Source organism: Lutjanus erythropterus, chromosome 14 (genome assembly GCF_056507025.1).
Source record: "Lutjanus erythropterus isolate fLutEry1 chromosome 14, fLutEry1.hap2, whole genome shotgun sequence".
In the NCBI taxonomy this organism is placed as follows: domain Eukaryota; kingdom Metazoa; phylum Chordata; class Actinopteri; order Lutjaniformes; family Lutjanidae; genus Lutjanus; species Lutjanus erythropterus.
In genome coordinates this window covers 20,863,547-20,885,034 of record NC_139330.1, presented here as the reverse complement: position 1 = coordinate 20,885,034, position 21,488 = coordinate 20,863,547, and the positions used below count along the sequence as shown (strand labels likewise).

General features: G+C 38.9%; 2 protein-coding genes across 2 annotated transcripts; one reads left to right on the top strand and one right to left on the bottom strand.

The window, feature by feature from the left end:
- Positions 1-188: 188 nt before the first annotated feature.
- On the bottom strand, positions 189-3,990 carry LOC146315522 (autophagy-related protein 16-1). The gene is made up of 7 exons (XM_084736605.1): positions 3,720-3,990; positions 3,567-3,630; positions 3,372-3,456; positions 2,553-2,626; positions 1,688-1,939; positions 1,436-1,557; positions 189-765 (listed from the first exon to the last, which is right to left on the bottom strand). Exons 1-7 carry the CDS (start codon positions 3,805-3,807, stop codon positions 692-694), a joined length of 759 nt encoding a protein of 252 aa, XP_084592731.1. The 5' UTR covers positions 3,808-3,990; the 3' UTR covers positions 189-691.
- A 1,503-nt stretch (positions 3,991-5,493) lies between these two features.
- On the top strand, positions 5,494-20,243 carry edrf1 (erythroid differentiation regulatory factor 1). Its single transcript, XM_084736119.1, has 25 exons — positions 5,494-5,654; positions 5,922-6,130; positions 7,468-7,534; positions 7,622-7,747; positions 7,871-7,995; positions 8,101-8,248; positions 8,535-8,636; positions 9,156-9,277; positions 9,657-9,768; positions 9,997-10,144; positions 10,252-10,363; positions 11,291-11,402; positions 11,575-11,886; positions 12,006-12,077; positions 12,920-13,067; positions 13,256-13,447; positions 14,862-15,062; positions 15,244-15,462; positions 16,207-16,433; positions 16,615-16,773; positions 16,992-17,141; positions 17,604-17,757; positions 17,879-17,994; positions 18,117-18,289; positions 19,334-20,243. The coding sequence occupies exons 1-25, from the start codon at positions 5,556-5,558 to the stop codon at positions 19,494-19,496; spliced, it is 3,768 nt and encodes a 1,255-aa protein (XP_084592245.1). The 5' UTR covers positions 5,494-5,555; the 3' UTR covers positions 19,497-20,243.
- The last annotated feature ends 1,245 nt before the right edge of the window (positions 20,244-21,488 follow it).

Genomic DNA, 21,488 nt, shown 5'->3' with positions numbered 1-21,488 from the left:
GTGGTCAAATATTTGAAAATTACAAGAAGAAGATCTTTGTTTTCAATGAGCAAAGTTTCTCTCATGATGACAAGGTGACAGGTGGTAAATTAACATAGAAGTCACTTTATTTTTTTTTTTACATTTGAAATACAGAAAAAACAATACAGAATTTCATACAATAACATTCACACGTTTTGTTAATATTTAAAAAAACAAAAACAAAAAAAAAACTAAGGCCCTGGGTTATTACACTCTTTTCAAATACACTTTCTGACCCACGAAGTAAAAGTGATTCACATGATTTTCTTTGCAAATAAACAGTTAAAAGTTGAAACAGGCACATAGTCACCAATCAACTAGAGCTGTTTCAATGGCTTATCACCTCAAATGGTACAACTGAGATGATTTTAAAAATTCCTTACTGAGGGGCATCAATCAGGGCAAATGTAAAATTAGGCACTCAAACAAAATCCACATTAAATAACATATTTATAGACTATGGTGGATCTTTAAATCAATTTTACATTCATTCAAAATACAGATAAGAAACAATTTTTCATAACACTGCTAGCTGCAAAGGGGTCGCTCCTCGGCCATTGCTCTGGCGTCACATATGGGCCATTAGTTTTTCATCTACAAGCACCAGGGAAGTGGACAGAGAGGTAATCTTGATGCTGAGAACTGTTGTTTCCTGGATCCCATGGGGATATTAGACTTTTGCTGCAGCTGGGATATGGTTGTGGTCTGAGCGTCCCTGGTGTATATCTGCTGTATTATTAATCCCTGAGGACAAGATGAGCATGACAAAGAGGTTGTTTTATGTTGCATTTAACACACAGCTGAAGAGGTTACCACCCATTCCTACTACAGTATACAGTATTAATTTGAGGCTCCTTCTGACGACGGCAGTAGCAAGGGTTTGAACCCCAGAAAGTTTATGATACCTGTTATCTCTGACATGGGTTTTAGGTTTGGCAAGCCAGCTCATGAAAAGAAAGCCTAGCTACGTTGAGGTTCCTTTGTAGTACAGCCTACAGCCACAGCCAGTATCAAAATAAACTTCAAAATGAAGTGAAGGTACTTGGATATGGCTGCCTTAGATTCCTATGAGACTACAAAATCACAGAACCTTGAGGTAGAGTCTGACCTTTCAGTTGGGGTTGAGGACGACAATATCTTGAAACTTTCTATGAGACACTGGATGGTTTTGAGCTGATCTCTAGAATTGTTACTTGATGAAGACTTAACAGACTATCATCAGCACCATTATTGTGTTCTTGATCATATTAGCAATTCACCATTCAGGAGCCTCGTCTGTCTGACCTCACGGAGTGATCTTGATGAAGACTCTTTGTGCCTACAAGGGATCCATGTGTGCAGCATTGAAATGAATTAATGCTACTGCATCTACTGCATTATGCTCTAATATGTTGAAGAGAATGTGAATTCTTACTCTGAATAACTGATTGAGACGTTTCTGTTGTGCCGCTCCAAGAACCGGTCACTATGGGAACAAACTCTTTTCTCACTTCCCTACGGAGGTGCTTCTTCAGCTGTTTGGCCAAATGATGCCACCTGGTGAAAAGCAGTAATCACTGACAACTTAAAATCTCCAAAACTGCGGTTTTGTCATCATTCAACGTGAGTAGATTCTTACTTTTGAGCTTTGTAAGTCACGCAGAAATTATACATTCACCTCTCCTACCTTTCCTGGGTGTCATTGTGCTTATTCAACCTGTCGGCCTCCACCCTCTTCTCCTCCAGCCATCGTTGTAAGAATGCTTCTTTCTCTGTCCAAGCCTGCTCCAATGCTTCCTTTAGTCCTTTCTGCTCTGTACGCAGCGCTGTCAGCTCTTTGGATTGACACTCTATGGTGAACTCCAATTCTGAAAGGGTCGCCTTCAGGGTGTTATTCCCTTTAGCCAGAGTGAGTGCCTCTTGACGGTAGTGGGACACACTGAAACGGTTAAGTAATGAAAAAAATAGTGATTTACTTAAATCACCTCGTGGTACTTCAAACTTTTAGATGTTGGATTTTACGTCACAAGTTCATCCACCAACACTGGAGAACACAAAGTGGCTTAAACTGGATTTATGTTTCTTAATCAAAGTGTTTCAGTGGTCCCACTGTACAGTAAGTGCCACAAGTATTTATTTATTTATATTATTTTATTATTATTTATTTATTTTGCAACATATGTAAGGATTATGGGAAGGTTTTCTTTGAACACAACTTTGCTTGCTCTATGATGGCTAATACAGGATTGAATGACTAATATTAGGTTTTAGAGGGAGGCTGAATCTTATATTTACTTTAAATAAAAAGCAAGGCCCTTCCCTTGTGTTACTGGTATTGTCTTTGTTCCGACTCCACAACTAACAAAAAAAAAGACACAATGTGCTCCCCCTGATATCTCAAATGGTATACTAATTGGAAACATAAGAAAATGGTACAAAATACATTTAGCTGTTTACTATTTTTGAGTAAAAAGCTGCTAAATAATAAATCCCCCCCTAATTTTTATACTCTGATGACCATCAGCAGCAGTGTGCTAAAAGCTTGAAATTACCGTGACTGCCAGTACTGCAGTTCAGCCCCTTTCAGATACAGCACGGTGGTCAGGTCAGACACAGTCTGAGACAGCTGGGGAGACAAAAAGCAAAGGAGGAATTGATTGAATGATGGACTATGGGAGGATTTCATGGGTTCAAAGGTCACTGTCTGCACACACAAATCGAAGAAGGCTAGTTTCATTTTTTTGCATACTGTATTACTAATTTTACATGGTTGAAGGCACCTAAAACAATCTATTAATGTACTTCCTGATTATTTGATGTATGCCTAAGATTTATAACACAAATCTGCATAAACTGCTGCTGCTTATATGATAAGTGAAACCTCAATATAGGTGGTGGCTGAATTGTAGTAGAGTTTTCAGGCATCTATACTTTACTTGAGTATTTAGGCCTACTTTCTGACAACATTTTAGTTTTACAGCAATTTTCACACAGATATCTGTACTTTCTACTCCTTAACTTTTCCTTGCCTTCCCAACATCAGGACAGATTTCAAACTAAATGGATCAGACAATAATACATAGAAAAGACACTTCCTGAGTGTATCCATCAGTACATATCACACAGACAGACGTGGCAAGATGAAAACAACTTCAAAGACAGAGACACACAGTAGAAATATCCTTCAGTGGGCTACTTTTCTATTTTTGTACTTTGGGTAAATTTCACAGCCTGTACTTTTTTCTGAGTAAAACAGTTGAATCAGTACCTCTACTTTCACTCTTTTTTTTTTTTTTTTTTTTAAATACAAGTATCTGTACTTCTGCTTAAGTAAAGATGTGTTCACTTTTGCCACCTTTGATTTACCTCACCTTTTCAGCCAGGTGTTCACTCTCTCTAAGTTGGAGTTGAAAGAGTCTGGTGTCTTTCCCAACTTCAACTCCACCTCGTTCTGAACTGAAAATAAATTTAAAAAGCATGTGTACAGATTTAAAGGGAAATAGCCAAGCTTTAGGCATCAACAGTAAGGCCAAACGTGGGGTCAAGAGAAAATCCACATTTCTAACCTCTCAGATTGAATATCATCCAAAATTTGTTTGCGAATTTCAAAACGTTCTTCCAGCTGAGACACTAGACGAAAACAGAGATAAATATCCTCAGGCCAAGACAGTGAGAACACCAGCATTTCAACGGCTGAAATAAGAGAATATTAAACTTACAGCTTGTAAAAACGCCGACGTACGGGAGTTTCTCCGTCAAGTCTCTCTGCTGCAGCCGAGCGCGGACGTGGTTCTTCCAGCTTCCCATCGTAATAAACAATAAGTTGTCTGAATAAAATGTCCTAAAGCGGCTGGTTTGCAACGTTTTCTGATCCTGCTGGACTTTGGCGTGGTCGATGACCAGGGGGATTCTTAAACTGTTGTCATCAACACTGAAATGAAGTGCTGCAGCCAAGTTTCACAGCTCCTCCCTGTTCAGTCAGCTGCTTGACATTCCCCTGCTGCATATAACCTCTGATCATGATCCAATCCCCTACTTATAAACTATAATATAATATAATATAATATAATATAATATAATATAATATAATATAATATAATATAAGATAATCTTGCACTTTACAGGGATATTTCCATTATATACTACTTTTTACTTAAACTATTTTCACTCACTTTTAGAAGGGAACCTTTTTTTCTTTTACTCCACTGTTTACTCTAATTCTACCTAAATAAAAAGATCAGATAATATGTTAATCCCTCACTTTCAGATCTTATTGTACTTTTACCCCACCACATACAAGTGAAAGCTATAGGTAGCCAATACGTTGTAACAAAATATTTTATATGTAACAATATTTTCTAACAAGGAGCACTACACCGACTAATATTGCTATTACTATTAGTATTTTTTTTTTATATTTACCATATTTACCAAGAAATATGCAAACTATGAATTAATGTTTTATTTTATAGTAATTCTAAGTATTTTAGTCACATATGGCTACTTCTACCTGATTAAAAGATCTTGATAGTTCTTCTCCCACTGCATATAATATAATATAATATAATATAATATAATATAATATAATATAATATAATATAATATAATATAATATAATATAACTTTCGCTATTTATGTATGTGTGTTTCAAAATAAAAGACATCAGACCAGAACGGAATGTGCTCCACTTTTCTAGAAAGACGGTAGTACAGCTCGGAAAGTACTTCCGGTTCATACATTTTTCTCAATAATTTGCAGGAGCTGAAATTATCACCGTGACACGAGCTAATATTCTACGTTACAAACTGTCAAAAGCTATCGTATATATTTTTTCTAATTCCAATGGAAGAAATAAGAAATAATATGAGTTTCAGAGTTTGCTTACAGTCAAACCGGAAGCTGTTGCTTGCCTGCCACTCGTGCTAACGTGTGTTCTGACAACAACAGACAGTCGTGCCTAGAAGGGAACCCCAGACCCACCAAAGATCTCGAGAGAGTGATCAATGTAACCCTAATAATGGTCTTTCTCTAACCCTTACCAAGTTCCTAAACCTAAATAGGTCTTAACTACAGTGTTGCGACATTATAAAATATACCTACTTCGTACAATATGCACAAAAAAGGGACAACGCTTACAAATCTCGCGAGAGTTTCACAAATGTAGAGTTCCCTTCGAGACAGGACCACAACATACTGACTGTAATGGACAGAGGGGAAGCTGCAGGGTTATTTTACTAGTTAAGTAGGGACTAAACATCACTAAGGTTAACAAAGCAACAACAGCTTCTCACGTGAGTGTCTTTCAGCTTCTATTTAACAACAGTGTTGGATAACAACACTTTTTTTCAGCTCTAGGAGTTGGCGTTGCTCTTTTTAGGGGTTAGCTGTCAAGCTAGCAAACTAGAGATATCTCTAACTTTACTGACATAATTGACGTGTCTCGCTCGTTATCTCTCTATTTAAAGATTATCCATTAGTTGTCCAAGCCATGGACAGGTTGTTTTGTTGTTGAGAAATCGCCAGTGTTTGCTGGTTTGAACGGTGGCGTGTCCAGTATGAGCGCACCAGCTGGGGACAGAGAGCCTGGGACCCCCTTGGATAATGTAAAGGAAGAAATCAGTGGCCCTACCTGTACTGGAGAGAGCAGCAAACATGTAAGTAACTAGAACTGAGAATAGGGAGAAACGGTTACATGGGCTGTTGCTGAATGCCTGGCTATTTAGAATGTAAAATAATGATCAACATGTCTACCTTTGCTCCATTTGCATTGGTTAATTGATTTACAGGTTCACCAAACACTGATTCTCAGGTGATTACTAGTCAATGGTTAATGTAAAAGGACAAAACTCAAGTCAAACTCGTTCAGTGATTCCTGGCCATAATAACATACTTACAATATGTTTTACTTTGTTATCTTGAAGGATTCCGCAGTATGCATAGGCAACAGTGAAATAAAGAGCCGTGCTGTGGTCAAGTACTCTGCAGCCCCACCTCCTACAAGCTATGCCCTCCTGCAGGAGAAGACAGACCTGAAGCTGCCTCCTGCCAACTGGCTGAGAGAAAACCCCCACCTGGGCAGTGCTGGAACCACTATATTAGGGTCCAGCAGCAAGAGCAAGCCTTTTTCCAGGTATAACATCATGAGAAATACTAGTGCTACATCTAAAATGTATTGCTCCAGTGTGAAACTATGTTGGTCTCTATAGATGTGTTTTTTCTTGATTGAAGGAGTGCACTGTAGCCCTGCTATAAATATGATGTTGAAACTGTTTTAGATGGGTGATTTGATTCAACCTTATGGTCATTTTGGTCAGTTTGTGGTGCTGTTGAGCTGTATAGCATTATACTTAGAAGCATTTCCAATTTTTTGTCCACTGTATTTATAGGCCTGTTGTGATAACTACATTTGTTGGTCCTATATATTGTCCCAGAAATAAATGTTGTTGTCATTTTAGTACCATTTCATGGCACTAATATCTAGTAGCACAATAATGCAAATACACTTCATCTGGTTCACTGTTGCTGGGTTTAGAGAAGTGGAGAAAAGCAGCAGGGCCAGGAGTGACCACAAAATGTGTCTTGGTATAGTGTTTTTCTGTGCACTTGGTTTAGGTATTGTGAAAAAATGTATAGATCCTGTGTCCAGGTCTTATAATGGTAGGGAAAACCCTGCTTTTTATATGTGTTAAGGTTCAATAAAATGTTGGTGACATTCTTATGTAAACAAACAAACACATAAATACAACATACAATATCATACAATATATTGACATTACCTTGATAATTTGATAAAATAATTATCATTACAGGCCTACCATTATGTCAATAAGGGTAAACAAAATATTAGAATCACCTCTCGCTAGGTTGGTATTTTAAGATATATTTTACATCAGATGTGGTTGGGTAATGTTTAAAATGATTTGAAACATACTTATCTGCTATAGTTTGACAGGGCAGTATGTCTGATGACACATTGAGATCTTATGAATATGTTTTCTTGAGAGAAGATATGTGTCAAAGTTTGCATTAGAGGCTGAAAGCATCAGTGCTCTGTTGTATTGCAGAAACCTGCCTGGCAGATGGCCTCCGTTGTTGGTCTAAATGCACTCATGAAGACTGATTAGTACTCACTGTTCTATCCATAATGGGCACAGTGTGTTTTCGACTTAATGCATTCTGCCTTTTTTCATTGATTTTACAAAACTATATTTGAAACAGAATTATATATGATACAGCAAAAACACCACTAATGAGAAGCAACTTCTCACTGCATAGCTGAAAGTGCTAATGATCTTCAAATCAGCTGCATTTATATTGGGATTATCAGTGGGTAAATCACAGGTACTGATTCATCTGTGGAAGCCTTTTCATGGTCAGTGAATATTGGTAAATCTTTAATCAGTCTGAACCTAATCCATATCACCATTTGCAAACAGAAGTGATTAAATTCCTTTTCTTCCTCTGTAGTTTTGGGATGGCTTACGACTTCATTGATTGCATCGGTGATGATGTCGACGTGGTGTCAGACTCTGAGGTTTGTGGACCTGTTGCAAAGCTAACATATCTGTAATTATCTCAGGAACATGCACCTGATGTTAACATTGTTTTCTGTCACATTCAGAACATCAAGAAGCTTTTGAAAATTCCCTACAGCAAGTCCCATGTCAGTATGGCCGTCCACCGTGTGGGGAGAACATTGCTTTTGGATGATCTGGACATTCAAGAGCTCTTCATGAGATCCTCTCAGGTACAGCGGGGCTGATTCCAGACTTTTGTTTTTCTTTTGTGCCATTATTTCTATTTTTCCTGACAGTAACTTATAAGTATGTGGTTAAGAGATTGTATTCTCCCTGCTTTGTGTATGTTGTAGACTGGAGATTGGACATGGTTAAAAGAGTTTTACCAGCGGCTAATAGATCAGAAGTGGCAGAGGAAAAAGAAGAGTAAAGAGCACTGGTATCAGAAAGCAATCCTGTCAAAGTTCCTTTACTACAGGTGAGTATTTGGCATTATGGAGGAAAAAAAAGTAGGATTTCCCACTTTACTTTAAGGTGCATATTTCCATATCTTATCCTATAACAACTTGTGTGTTTCCTCCAGTATAAATGGTGATGGGGCTGCAGAGCCTGTACCAGACAACCTGAATGAAGGGGAGGAAGAGAACGAGGCAGAGGAGTTCAATTCTTCATGGCCCACCACCTTCACCAGCACATCGTCTGATGCAGAAGAGTCAGATGCTCCCAAGCAAGTACGGCATCTTGGCTGTTGGACAGTTATTTACTAGTCTCTGATAGGGCAGCCAGACCTGTGATTGAGTGGAGAGATAAATGTTACTTTGGAAAGGATTTGTTCTTGAATAGAAATCAATCATGTGTGCAGTTGACACTCAAAACCTTCTGTGTTTAGTGGGATGAAATGTATCTGAAACCAGTAACCAGTGGTTTTAGATGAGATTGGCTCTTGGGTGACTGCTAAGCCCATGTTTGTGAGGATTTTGATTTGCACTGACAGTATTGCTATTATTAAATACCCAGGAAAGTGTCTCTGTGGACAGCAAGTTTGCTCTGGGCCAGGTGACGTCTGTACCCAAAGAGCAAAACCTCCCAATGCTCTTCAATGAAGGGGAGAACAGTCAGGTAATACAAGCTTCCTTAATGGTCTGCTAACCACAGTTGGTCTTATGATTTTATGTGATTTTATTGTTTATATAAAGAGCAACCCTGCAGCCCTACAAGTTAGTGTACATAGATTAGAACAACAGAAACGGCAAACAAATCTCAGCAAAACTACACAGTACAACCTCTCCATTCATTCATCCCCATCCACCCTGCTAACCAGGAATCCCATGACCATTATAGACATAAACCAACAGCATTCAGACATAGATACTTAGATACTTAGTCAGTTTCCCCCATTATCCTTGATAATAGCCACAGAAGTAACTAAGAGTATACATAAAGTATATGTGTGTATACGAACCAACCAAAGAATGTATATACTGTGTATATGTACAGTATTCCAAACAAGAAAATACACAAAAACTTAGCTGAGAAAGACAATACAGTTGGTATCTTATGTTTAGTGCATACTTGCATACATTGTTATATACATTTTGACATGTTTTTTTTTTCTTTTTTCTTTTTTTTTTTGAACAGGGTTTAAGAAACGACTTTGTGCGAAACATCATGTGGACATTTGAGGACATCCACATGTTGGTTGGGTCCAACATGCCTATTTTCGGAGGTGGCCGTTATCCTGCCGTCAGTCTGAGACTCAGGTTGGAATTTTAAAACATTTTGCTTCCATCCAGGATCTGAAATTAACACTCATTTAGAGAGTGATAATGTAATTATATTGCGCTCTATGATTTTTTTGCCTTCTGTTGGGGTCTGAGGTCTGTGTCAGCAAGATAATGCAAATTATATACACAATTAATAGCATAGAAAATGATAGGATGACCTAAAGTATGTCTGCACATTATTATAGATGGTAAAAATTATTCTTGGCAGGACAGTTTTTAAATTTAATTTGTCTGACATTGGGTGATGAAGCAGAACTTTAATTTGGGATGCTTCAACCTCATCAGAATCACATTTTGGTTCCATTACATCTTTCCTGTGTGATCTAACCTCGAATGTTCTTACTCCGATTTTCAGGGACAACAATAAACCAATCAACATTCTGACTGGTATGGACTACTGGCTCGACAATCTGATGTGCAACGTCCCAGAGCTTGTCATGTGCTTTCACGTCAATGGCATTGTTCAGGTAAATTACAGTTGGCTGTAGTCCAGTGTTGAAATAAGTATTATTATTATTATCTGTTCAATGACTGTTGATAGATGAGTTCATCTTCATAGTAGAACGTAAGTTATATTTACTATCGTGGTCATTTTAATGGCAGTAAATGTGTTGTTAAAGTCATTCATTTAAAGCTTTTATTGAAAATGTGGTAATATTTTTTCATTGTTTTTGCCTGTGTGGTTTTATGTGCAGAAATATGAGATGATAAAAACAGAGGACATCCCTCATCTGGAGAACTCAACTTTCTCCACAAGGGTGGTGAAAGACATCGCCCAAAACATCCTCTCCTTCCTTAAATCCAACTGCACCAAAGAGGGTCACACCTACTGGCTTTTCAAAGGTGGGAGATAAGTGAACAGGAATTTGTCTTTGTAGAAAGTCTGTACTGTTCAGTGCTGTGCGCTTTTCTATCTTGATGTTTTCTCATGTTTTTTCTTTAATCTGCAGCTAGTGGGAGTGACATCGTGAAGCTTTATGATCTCACTACTCTGTGTGAGGAGGCTGAAGAAGAGAAATGTCAGAATCCCTTTACTCTTCCTGTGGCTGTGTTACTGTACAAGTGAGTATCTGAGAAAGACTCAAGAGAGGAGTTGGAGTTGTGAAAAGTGGGAAAATCAATGCGTTCAAGGAACTGAATTCCAGGACTGAAAAGATTCTGAAAATATTTTTCCTATTCAAAAAGAGCTTTGACATGTCACAGAGAGTTTATTTAATATTTTACCTGTAATATTCATGCATCTTTAGGACTGCAGCTTATGATTATTTTCATTGCCAATTAATCTGTCATTTATTTCCTTGATTAGTTGTTTGGTCTATGAAAAATGTTGTTTTCCCTACTTTCATAGAGGAGTAAAGAAACCGAAATAATCAGATTTAGTAAGCCGGAATCAGAATTTTTACAGTTCTTCCCAAAAAATAATTACTCAAACCAGTTAACTGTTTATCAAAATATTTGGCGATTAATTTAATAGTCGTTAACTAATCAATTAACTATTGTAGCTATATTTGAATTAGCTTAAAATATTTGCTGTAGTTGGGCACATATTTGGACTTCAGGTTCAGTTAGGTAGGGCACCTAACTGAACCTGAAGTCCACAAAATTAACAAAGTTGGAGTTTATTTAAAGCTATAATATATATTTTCATTAAAATGTCTAAAAATACTAGACATATGCTATATGCTCAATGTATGCCCATGATCCACATCCTCAAACTATGTCTTCTGTTATTGATTTGATGTGAGAGAGACCCCATAGTGGGAGAAGTATTTCTATTGTATGTTTAAGTGCAAGAATAAGGGGCCTAAAGAGCCAAATTGCTAAAGAGCAATTTTAACAGTTTAATGTTGTTATAAATGGCCATTTTCAACTTGCCCTTGTTTAAATAAAATATCCCTTCTACAAGTTATGCTTCAGTCAGACAGAATTAACAATGAAAGTGTGCAACACTGTAATGCGTCCTTGTATATTTTATGCTTTGTGATGCAGAGTTGCCAGTAATTTGATGCTGAAGGCGAGGCAAAACAGAAAACACTACGGCACAATCAGAACTTTACTTCTAAACTGCGTCAAACTTCTGGATGAGGAAAGGCATCCGCAGGTAAGCATGAATTCAAAGAAGAAACTGCCACTTCCAAAGTGTATTCTCATCTAGATTTGGACAGCGGGGAAGTAAAAAGTGAAACCACTTGACTAAATCTGAGATGGCCATTAGTTCAGATTTGATTGAACCTGACTCCACTTCTGATCTCCTTCATCTCCCGTCTGTTCAGATCATCGCCTCAGCCCACTACATGCTGTCAGAGCTGTTCCAGCTCGACGAGCCTCCCCAGGAAGACGGAGGGGAGTCGCTTCGGGCCGGTGGCTCAGAGGACAGCTACAGCGACGAAGACAGGGAGGAGGAAGAGGAGGAGGAGGAGGATGAGGAGGAGGAGGAGGACGAGGAGGAGGAGGTGGAGCTGATGGAGGACAGCGATGAGAACGGCTCCTACAGCTCGCAGGATGATAGCAAAGCTGTGGCTGTGATCCGCTCTGTAGGGGAGCTGTCGGTTCCAGAGAAATACAAATCCACTCACCAGATCAGAGTGAGCGCTTCTCTAAATGTTTCTCCTCAACACAGACCGGAGGGGACAGTGTGGAATGTACAGATAAATATGTTGCACATAAACATCCAAAATAATCTCCCCTTTTCTGATCCCCACAGCCAAGTTGTGCTTTCCCTGTTTCTCAAGACAAGGAGGAGAAGTGCAGACACGTTCTGAGCTACGTATTAAAGGCAAGTCCCTGTTCATACAGTGCTGTGAAAGTTTTTAAAATTGCTAACAAGTGTTTACCTAGATTTAATATACTTTGTCTTAACTTGCATACAATGGTCAATTTGAAATGCATTGTTTTCATAAATTAGTTTTCTTTTTACTGTAAACCATTCTGCGAACGAGTGAATTTTTGGCAACAGACAAGTCAACTTTACTTTATATAATGTACAGTACAAATAAAAAGTGTAAGTGACAGAATTGCTACAGTAAAAGTTTATTAGCAGCATGAAGTTGCTGCCAGTGGTCAAAACTTTCTACTGTATATGTCCATGTATTAGGAAGAATTCAGTTCCATGTAATTGGACCTGCTATGTCTCTGGTTGACATTATATTCACCTGTGGTTGGTCAGTTTTACACAACTTACAGGAAATCTGCTGTTTGTCAATGTTTCAATCATCTGTTCATTCAGAAATACTCGGCAGCTGTTCCAACATGTTTTGTTGTCACAGAAGTAAAGACTTAAGATTATATTTAAGGTTTTGAACATTTTGTTTTGATTTTGTGCATGCTGTGTGCAGGGATTTGTAAATGGAACAAGACAGATCAGTAATTTTGGTATTAGGTAAGCTTGTATGCTTGTATTCAAGCATTTTAGAAACATGGTGATTGCCTGCATATATACTATGAAAACAACATGAATTGTGCTAATAGTATGGTCTGCAACAGATGGATGTTCAGCTAATCGAATTTTGAAAATAGAACTACAGATTGGACAAAAGGATGTTAGCAATTCTAAAAAACTGTAATGTATCCAGAGAACTGTGTTATTATTAATAATCGCTGTAATACACACATCCACAGGGACTAAAGGCAGTGGATGGCACCATCAAGAAGGAGAGTGATCTCCCAGCTGCAGACCCTAACACACCCATCCCTCTCAAATATGAGGACAGAAGTGCAATTGGAGCCTGTGCAGCTGAGACAGGCATCTCTCTTCTTCTTGAAAGAGGTCAGTTTACTTATTTCAATTGATAATCAATATAATACAGCATAATAAAACAGGAAATAGGTATGTGGCTATTGCATACACCATTTGCTACTTTTGGCTCAATGACTCGACTACCAGGACATTCTTCATCTCTCAGTCCTGCATGTATCTTACTCCTGGTCTTCCAATGTGTGTGTGTGTGTCAATAGTTGGGCCGTTCCAGGCAGACCAGAAGCACCCAACTCGCTCAGGGATGATCCCTGGCTCGTGGCAGCACCGTTTGAAGCTGCAGCTCTTCCTCAAAGCCTCCAAGGCCTACTACGTCCTGTCTGATGCAGCCACGAACTTGCTGAAGTATGGGCGAGCTTTGCGCTACATCAAGCTATCTCTACAGTGTTACGGTAAGGTTTTTTAAGTCTGTGAAACATTGGAAAATGTCACTGTACTGTAATAGTTAATTGCTTTTCAGTATTTTCGTGTTTTTTTTAAATAAGAATGTGCCTGACATTTTGCTTTATTGTTGTGAAAATTTGTAGTTTTTTCATTTCTACCAGCTTACATTTCAATAGTGTTAATAACATGATCTGTTAATTCAGGCAAAATTAAGTTAAATAAGAATTAAGAAACATACTGGAACAAAATACTGTTTTTTTAATTTTTCAAACCGATCAAATCCTTACATCTGATTGAGTCTGATATAACAATAACAGCAGTTAACATAACAATAACTGTAACAACTAGAAGAGTGCACTCAGTAAAGTGCAGATCTCTGACAGGTAACATTATTATGAAACACCTACTGCAATGTCAACACAACTGTGAGATCCAACTTGTATAGTCTCAGGTTTCTTTAAGAACATGCATAGAATAATGGTAGTGTGACTGAGTGTCCTGGGTTCATCTGCATAAACTGAAAACAACAAACAATAAAAGGGATGATAACGTGAAACTTATCAATTTTTAACATTATTTGTTTAAGAACATTGTGTTATTTATGTAGAACATAGCAACCAGGCAGCTTAACAACAATAGGAATAGAAATCTACTGTACATTTTTGAGACTCAAGAACTGAAATTCTAAATTATTTACAGTTGATGCTGGTTAGAGCCTGCATGTCTCAGTGGAAGTTGAGGATACTAAGAAGGTTAATATTTTCGCACAGGGCTGTTTATATAATGATAAAACCAAAACCAAATTTCTTGTAAGTCAGTTAAGAATTAAGTAAGTTGCATTTGATTTTGAAGTGAAATCTGCAGATAACCATGCAGATACATAGTGGATAGTGGAGATGGCAGCGCAGCTGACAAATTCAGGTTTTATTCATCTCACATTGTGCCGAACTTGGATCATAACATTTTGGGAATGGAATTATTTTGCAGATGCTCTGGTTTTCAGTGAAAAGTTGAGCCTTGACAAAGGCCAAAATGTGTCCTGGAATAGACTCCTTAAACCTTGGTTTTAGCTTAGCAGTTGTTGATAACTTGTGGCCCCTATTGGCAGGTTAAAAGGAGTGATGAGTCAGCAGTTGATGTAAAACAGAGCAGCTAATAAAATAGTTGTTTTTCAAAGATTGTAAATCACTGCAACCAAAAGAAGTCCTTAAGCATACAGTCATAAATCAACAAAAACTATTAGGTGTCCAATAATATGCGAGATTAGCTGCAGACAGAAGCTCCAGACCCATTCACACACACACTACATATCACATGATCCTCCCCAGGCTTAAACATGGCGGAGAGAAAAATAAGAACAATAAAAGTAACAACATCAGTAACAGTGACCCTCCTCTCTTCTTCTGTTGTTGTTTCCTCCAGATGCCTATTGTTCAGTGAGCGGCACGCTGCACCCGCAGGTGCTGCACTTTCACAGCCAGTGCCTGTCTCTCTGTGGGGACATCCAGCTGATGTTGGCCCAGAACGCCAACAACAGAGCTGCTTACCTGGAGGAATACAGCTACCAGACCAAAGAGGACCAGGAGATCCTGCACAGCCTGCACAGAGAGAGCAGCTGCCAGGGTCAGTTCTGCTTGATGTATTTAAATTATGGTTGTTAGTGCACTGTGTCCATTTCAGTTCCAACAGCATCATTCACAACTCAATTTCAGTTAGTTCGCTTTAGTCTCTTAACTAAATAGAAAACCTTCAAAAGACAAGAAATTATTGATGATTCCATTTGTCAATACTCTCCACCCACTAGCCTTCAACATGGCAACAGACCTGGCCACAGACCCGGAGTACCAGCTGTTTGTTAGCAGTAAGTGTTATGAGGCAGCGTATGAACTGCTCGTCTCTGAGGCTTTGAAGGATCATGCCTCAGATCAGCTGGCTCAGGTGCTCAAAAGGCTGGGAAACATCCGTAACGAGATGGGAGTCTACTACATGAACCAGGCTGCAGCCATGCAGACGGAGAAAGAAGGTATGTTGGATAGACAACAGCAATAGACCACAGATGGAACTTTGGGAATTATAGCCACTGATATAAGTGAACAGAATGACAGCTAATCCTTTTAACTAAGTACATGCTCCTGTATGTATTTATGTAATTTACTCACACAATTTGCAGAATTTATGAATTTGTGTGACTAATATTGAAATTTAGATACTTTGCACCAGAAGCATAATAACAAAGGAACTGTGACACGTTATATTAAGGTGCTTGTAATAAGCTTTATTTAATAGGCAATAAGGCCCCTTATAAGATGGCTTTTAATATTAGTATGTGTTATTAAGACTATATAAATGTTAATTGCAAACATTGCATTCCCTCTTACTCTTTTAACTGTTAATAAGTGTATAATGAAGACTTTATTAACCATAATAAGCATTTTAGAGTAATAATTAATAAGCACACTTTAGATCCAGTACCCTCAAATAGCAATGGGAACAGTTAATAATTGCTCATAAATCTTTTAGAATCTAACAATAAACATGTTTTTAACATGATGCTATTATTAACACTTATTATTGTTAATAAGCATCTTATAAGTGCCTTATTACTTATTAAATTATTAGAAGCACTTTAATATAAAGAGTCAACTGCATCAGCAGCAATTGGAAGTGGAAAATAATAAAAAGGAACTGCTGCGTTGTCCTTATATAATAGTTTTTACCTCCCTTTTTGTCCCTGTTGCTGTATCTAACTGACCTTGTCCCCCTCTAGTGAAGAAGTCGGTGTCTGTAGCAGAGCAGGAGATGTGGAAAAAGAGTTTTGCCTTCTTTGAAAAAGGCATGAAGGACTTTGAAGCCATTGCCGACAGCACTAATACAGCCCTGCTGCTGTGTAATACGGGCAGATTAATGAGAATCTGTGCTCAGGCCCACTGTGCCATCTCTGCTGACCAGAGCAGAGGGGAATTCTCACCTGAAGAGGCTCTGTACTATAACAAGGTGCCGTGTCAAACCTTTTATTTCTGAAGTTCTGCACTGAACATTGACACTGCTGCAACGGAAAATGATTTGCTCTTTTGCAGTCCTAATGCTCTCTCTGTTTTTATCCACCTCGCTACGTCTCAACCTTTTCCTAGCATGCTCTTGATCAAAAGTTCGTTTCACCTGATGTTTACCCCAGGCCATAGACTACTACCTGCGGGCCATGAAGTCTTTGGCAAGCCGAGAGAGCCACCCAGCAGTGTGGGACAGTGTAAACTGGGAACTGTCCACTACGTATTTCACCTTGGCTACACTTCTGCAGGACTACGCTCCACTGTCTAGGAAGGCCCAGGAGCAGGTGGGCTTGAACACAAAATAGAGAAGATATATTCTAAGTCAAGTTAAACTTTGAACTCTTCCACACAGTTTAATAATCTTACATTTTTCTAATGGCAACCTTTAGTCTACATGTTTGTATGGATATATTAATTGGAAATTGGTGACTATACAGGGGTGCATCATCGGTTGTTTTTTATCAGCAGTTGCAGTCATCCATCCCTATGCGTGTTTTCCCAGATTGAGCGGGAGGTGACTGAGGCAATGATGAAGTCCCTGAAGTACTGTGACCTTCAGACTGAGTCGGCTCGCCAGCCGCTCTACCAGTACAGAGCTGCCACCATCCACCACCGCCTGGCCTCCATGTACCACAGCTGCTTCCGCAACCAGGTGAGAAACCATGTACAATTATCTAATATTTTTTCTTAGGACTGAACGGTCAGTTGAAATATTACTGATATCACAATATGGCCAAGTGCAATATTCAAATTGATGGAGCTGCAAAGGTAAAATGTGTCAAAACAGACCATTATAAATGAATTATTGTGGTGCTTAAGAGAATTCAGGGTCTACAAATCATTTTCCAGACATAAGGGAAGATTCTTGTTTTGTGTAGAGTCCAGTAAATATTGCATTATCATTTCTTTTTTTTTCTCCAGTGACTATGAAATGCAATAATTACCAGTCCCACTAAGAGATAGCGAGAGACAGATAAATTTGTTAATTTCTCTAAGAAAAAAGACCTGCACAGTGGCTAGAATAGAGGCACTGGTGGTGGGATGTATTTCATAGTTACCACAGTATAATGCACACTGAAGGGCGTCTGTGTTTCTGGCTCTAATTGTGTGACAGGTGGGGGATGAACACTTGAGGAAGCAGCATCGGAGCCTGGCAGAGCTCCACTACAGCAAGGCTGTCTGTTTGTTCCTCAGCCTCAAAGACGCACCCTGCGAGCTGCTCCGCACGCTTTTGGAGAGGGTGGCCTTTGCTGAGTTTACTATGGCAGGTGAGGCGCCGTTCATCACAGTGAATGATGGGATGTCGTCTGTAATGTTTGGTTTTGTCTTAAGAGACGGTTTGAACTGGCGAACAGACGATCCTCTCACAGTGATGTTGTGTTTCCACAGGTCAGAGCAGCAGCGCGGCTAAGTTAAAGAGCCTGACTGGAGCAATAGAGATCATGACAGAAACTCGCCATGCTTTCCAGCTGATTCATCACGAGCTGCTGGAGGAGCAGATAGAGGTAAGTTTTAGAGCAGCAGATGGGAATGCTAGCTCGTGCTTATTCATCTTTGAAAAGCTTTGTTCAGTTGATCACACACTGTAACTTACAACATGTTTTTCCTCTCACGTCCTGTCCTGTAGTTGAGTGAACCAGACCCTGCCCGATCAGCAGAGTCTCCTGATGTGGCCAGTGGCCCTGCCTCAGGACTGAACCTGCAGGAAGTGATGAAGTTAATCGGCGTGTTTGAGCCAAGTTTCTCCTTCCTGCTGCTGCAGCTGATCAAACTGATGACGACAATGAAACGGAAACCAAGGTGAGCAAGAATCTAAAACCCTTATGGTAGGTTCAGCTATGTATAGATCGAATATCCTTTAAAGGGATGGTTCAGATTATTTAATGTGGGGTTGTACGAGGTACTCATCAATAGTCAGTGTATTACCTACAGTAGCTTGTGGTCGGCACGCCCCCAGTTTGAAGAAGCAGAGAGGAGTACTGGTATAGAAAGCTACTGCTGTGGACAGGGTCAGCAGCAAAACATATTTTAGCCACCTAAAATAATCAACAATATTTTAAGTATACAGAACATTTTTAATATTTATTATTAACTTGCTTAAGTTACTGATGTACTACTGCCTCTCTTAATTTAACTTTTGTGTTTTAAAAAGTTAGTTTGGCTTCACCACCATTCATCACATAACGCCAACAGATTAACTACATATATAACAACAGTTTGCCTTCAGAAAAAGGCTGCCTGACAGCACCATAAAGCAGTGAAAAATTAAACTGAAAGATTTTTTTCTTCTGGGTGGCTAAAATATGTTTTATGTCCACGTAACTGCTTAGCTCCTGTGCTGGTACTCTAGTCTGCTTCTCTAAACTGTGAGTGTACTTTAGATGATACACTGACTACTGTCACAACTGTCACAATGCCAGAATTTTAAACTTGGATATAACACTAGTATTAAAAACCAATACTCTATACCTCTTTCAATACCATGGGAAACAGAAAAAAAATCCTAGGCAAAGAAATTAACGATCTGTACACAGTGCTTGTACAGAAAACTGAACACTGTCAAGATTTGTGATGATGCCAGCCAAACTTCAGGCAGGACAATGAAGATTGAACTGAGGACTTGAATAAGATCTTTTTTTTTTTATAGCTTTGGTGCTTTCACTACTATGAAATGATAGCTTTGTATTATTTTTAAACAAATGAACAAAGAATCAATACTTAGGGAACTTTTGACAGCCTTACTATGGGTATGTACTTCATACAACCCCGCTTCAAAATAATGTGAACTATACCTTTAACCTTCACAACGCTCCCTCCTGACCAATATATTTGTCTTTATTGCAGCAATAAGGATGAGGAGGTGTTGAAAACCTATAAGAATGTGTACTCCAAGCTGCTGCGAGCTGAAAAAAACACACCTCTCCTCAGTCGCGTCGAGCTCTACATAGAGCTCCTGCAGCAGCTGACACCGCAAACAGGAAGTGACAACACGGGTACATGTTCATGATAATGAAACAAGACTTCAACTCTGCACCTCACCGGAAGCCCCACTCTGGGGAAGACTTGAAAGCTGTCTTCTCACAAATACTGTGACAGGAAACAGTGATTTTAGATCCCATTATCAACGGGCACATGCTCAGGCAACACTGTCCCACTCTGAATTACAGTTTAAAAGCGAATTTCACCTCCTCCGCCTTTAAAATCAAGTCATCTTTTTCTAACATTTACATCACAATTGTACATTTTTGTGAAAAGCGTTGTAAATTCAGAGGATATTATTTAATTTTCTTATTGCTTTAGCAGTTATGGATCACATGTAAAGCTCCTATGTATAGGATTTGTCGACGGTACCAAACATCACCTGGATTGCCTCATTTTTCTACAAACAAAAACATACGGCATAAAAAACATTTCAAAGATGGTATTATATACGACTTCTACACATAGGGGCTTAGATAAATCTTTTAGCATATGCTTGGTAAAATGAGGATTTATTTCCATATGTATTTGGCATTTTTGACATTCAATAATGCCAATAATGCTGTGAATAAAACAGAATGAAGTTTAACTGATGGCTGATAAGATGAAATAAGCTCTAATGCGTTATTTGCTTTCCAAAACAACAGTGTGCAATAGTTTGGCAACATTCAATGCAAACTCAGAGGCTAATTTGTCCACATTGCTGTATGTATACACGTGAGTTTATATCAGCATGGTTTGCTGTGACATGAAAATAAAATGTTTTTCAATTTTATGTATTGTGTTTCTGTAGATGTTTGGTCAAGTTGTGGTTATAGCCGCGCTTCCACCACAGTGATGTTTTTCCCCCAGGGACCAGAAACCTGAGAAGGTTCTTACTATGTTTTGGTTCCAGGTTGGAACCAACATTTTGGGTTCTCAATCAATTTATTTCTGGTGGAAATGCTCAGAACAGCATAAAAAAAAATTAGGTACTTAAATCAGAATGGCCTGATTTCATGTTTGTGGAAAAGGCCTATTAGTGTAATTCCAGCACAGGGACCAGGGTCTAAATTAAAGTCCAGGGACTTTATTTTATCCTTTAAAAAGTCCCTGCTCAGGGGCAAGTACTTTCCAAATGGACAGGAACTTTGAGTGTGGGGCTTTCAGTACTGGACATTTCTGATTGTTTGCATACTGGCAGCATTTTATATAAGCCACCATTTAAAAAAAAACTGCACCTGCAAACTAGTTTGCTTCTTGTTGGTTTTGTTTCAACACCTCATCAGCGGGGAGGCACAATGAAGTCCAGGCCTTATTGAGGATTTATGCTGAGAACAAGATCCAACAGGAACTGTCCATCGCTTTATATGGCATTGTCATAGTCACATGCAAATGACATATATAAACAGCAGTTGCTTTTTCATACACCAGCAGACTAATTTAGCTTGGACTGTGATGGAAACGCAGACAACTGCTGGCTGAAAGAACTTGTCAGGTCCTTGAAAAGTAGTAGAGTGGTAGTTGATTGTGCGCCACTTGCTGCCTTGAAAATATAATTCAGAGTAAAATAATTTAAGTGGGTTAGGCGACACTGTACCCTGCGGGTTCTGGCATTGGTCCTTGCTGCACTGTTCAGACCAGGGTCACTGAAGAGGGGACGGGATGTTTTCAATGCAGTGTTGGTGAACTGGGTCACCCCACTGTTACTGAACTGTATCCACGCCAGATGGAGCTGCAGGCGGGCCCAAACTGTCCCTACACCTCATTAATCAGGCTGGACCCTGGGTGCTGTGGGTGACTGACTGTTAGACAGTGACTGAAGGTAAGATGTGAAAAGGAGGAGCAGGATGTGGAACCACAGAATCATTAAAATCCTCAGCGGAGACTGAGAGACTAAATTATTAACCCCATTGGAGCAGAATAAAAAAAATATTCTTAAGTATTCTTCACAATCCAGTAACCTATTTTTTCAGTTTAATGGAAGAATTGATCCAACTCAATGACACTGAAAATCAACAGAAATTACTGTTTTTTTATT

Excerpts from the sequence above, each read along its gene's own strand:
- LOC146315522 (XM_084736605.1), bottom strand. The coding sequence starts at position 3,807 with ATGGGAAGCTGGAAGAACCACGTCCGCGCTCGGCTGCAGCAGAGAGAC. Across the intron at positions 3,631-3,719 it reads CGTCGGCGTTTTTACAAGCT|TGTCTCAGCTGGAAGAACGT; the intron begins GTAAGTTTAATA and ends GTTTTCGTCTAG. Across the intron at positions 2,627-3,371 it reads GTGAACACCTGGCTGAAAAG|CTGTCTCAGACTGTGTCTGA; the intron begins GTGAGGTAAATC and ends TTGTCTCCCCAG.
- edrf1 (XM_084736119.1), top strand. The coding sequence starts at position 5,556 with ATGAGCGCACCAGCTGGGGACAGAGAGCCTGGGACCCCCTTGGATAAT. Across the intron at positions 13,448-14,861 it reads GCTATCTCTACAGTGTTACG|ATGCCTATTGTTCAGTGAGC; the intron begins GTAAGGTTTTTT and ends TGTTTCCTCCAG. Across the intron at positions 17,758-17,878 it reads TGCTGAGTTTACTATGGCAG|GTCAGAGCAGCAGCGCGGCT; the intron begins GTGAGGCGCCGT and ends GTGTTTCCACAG.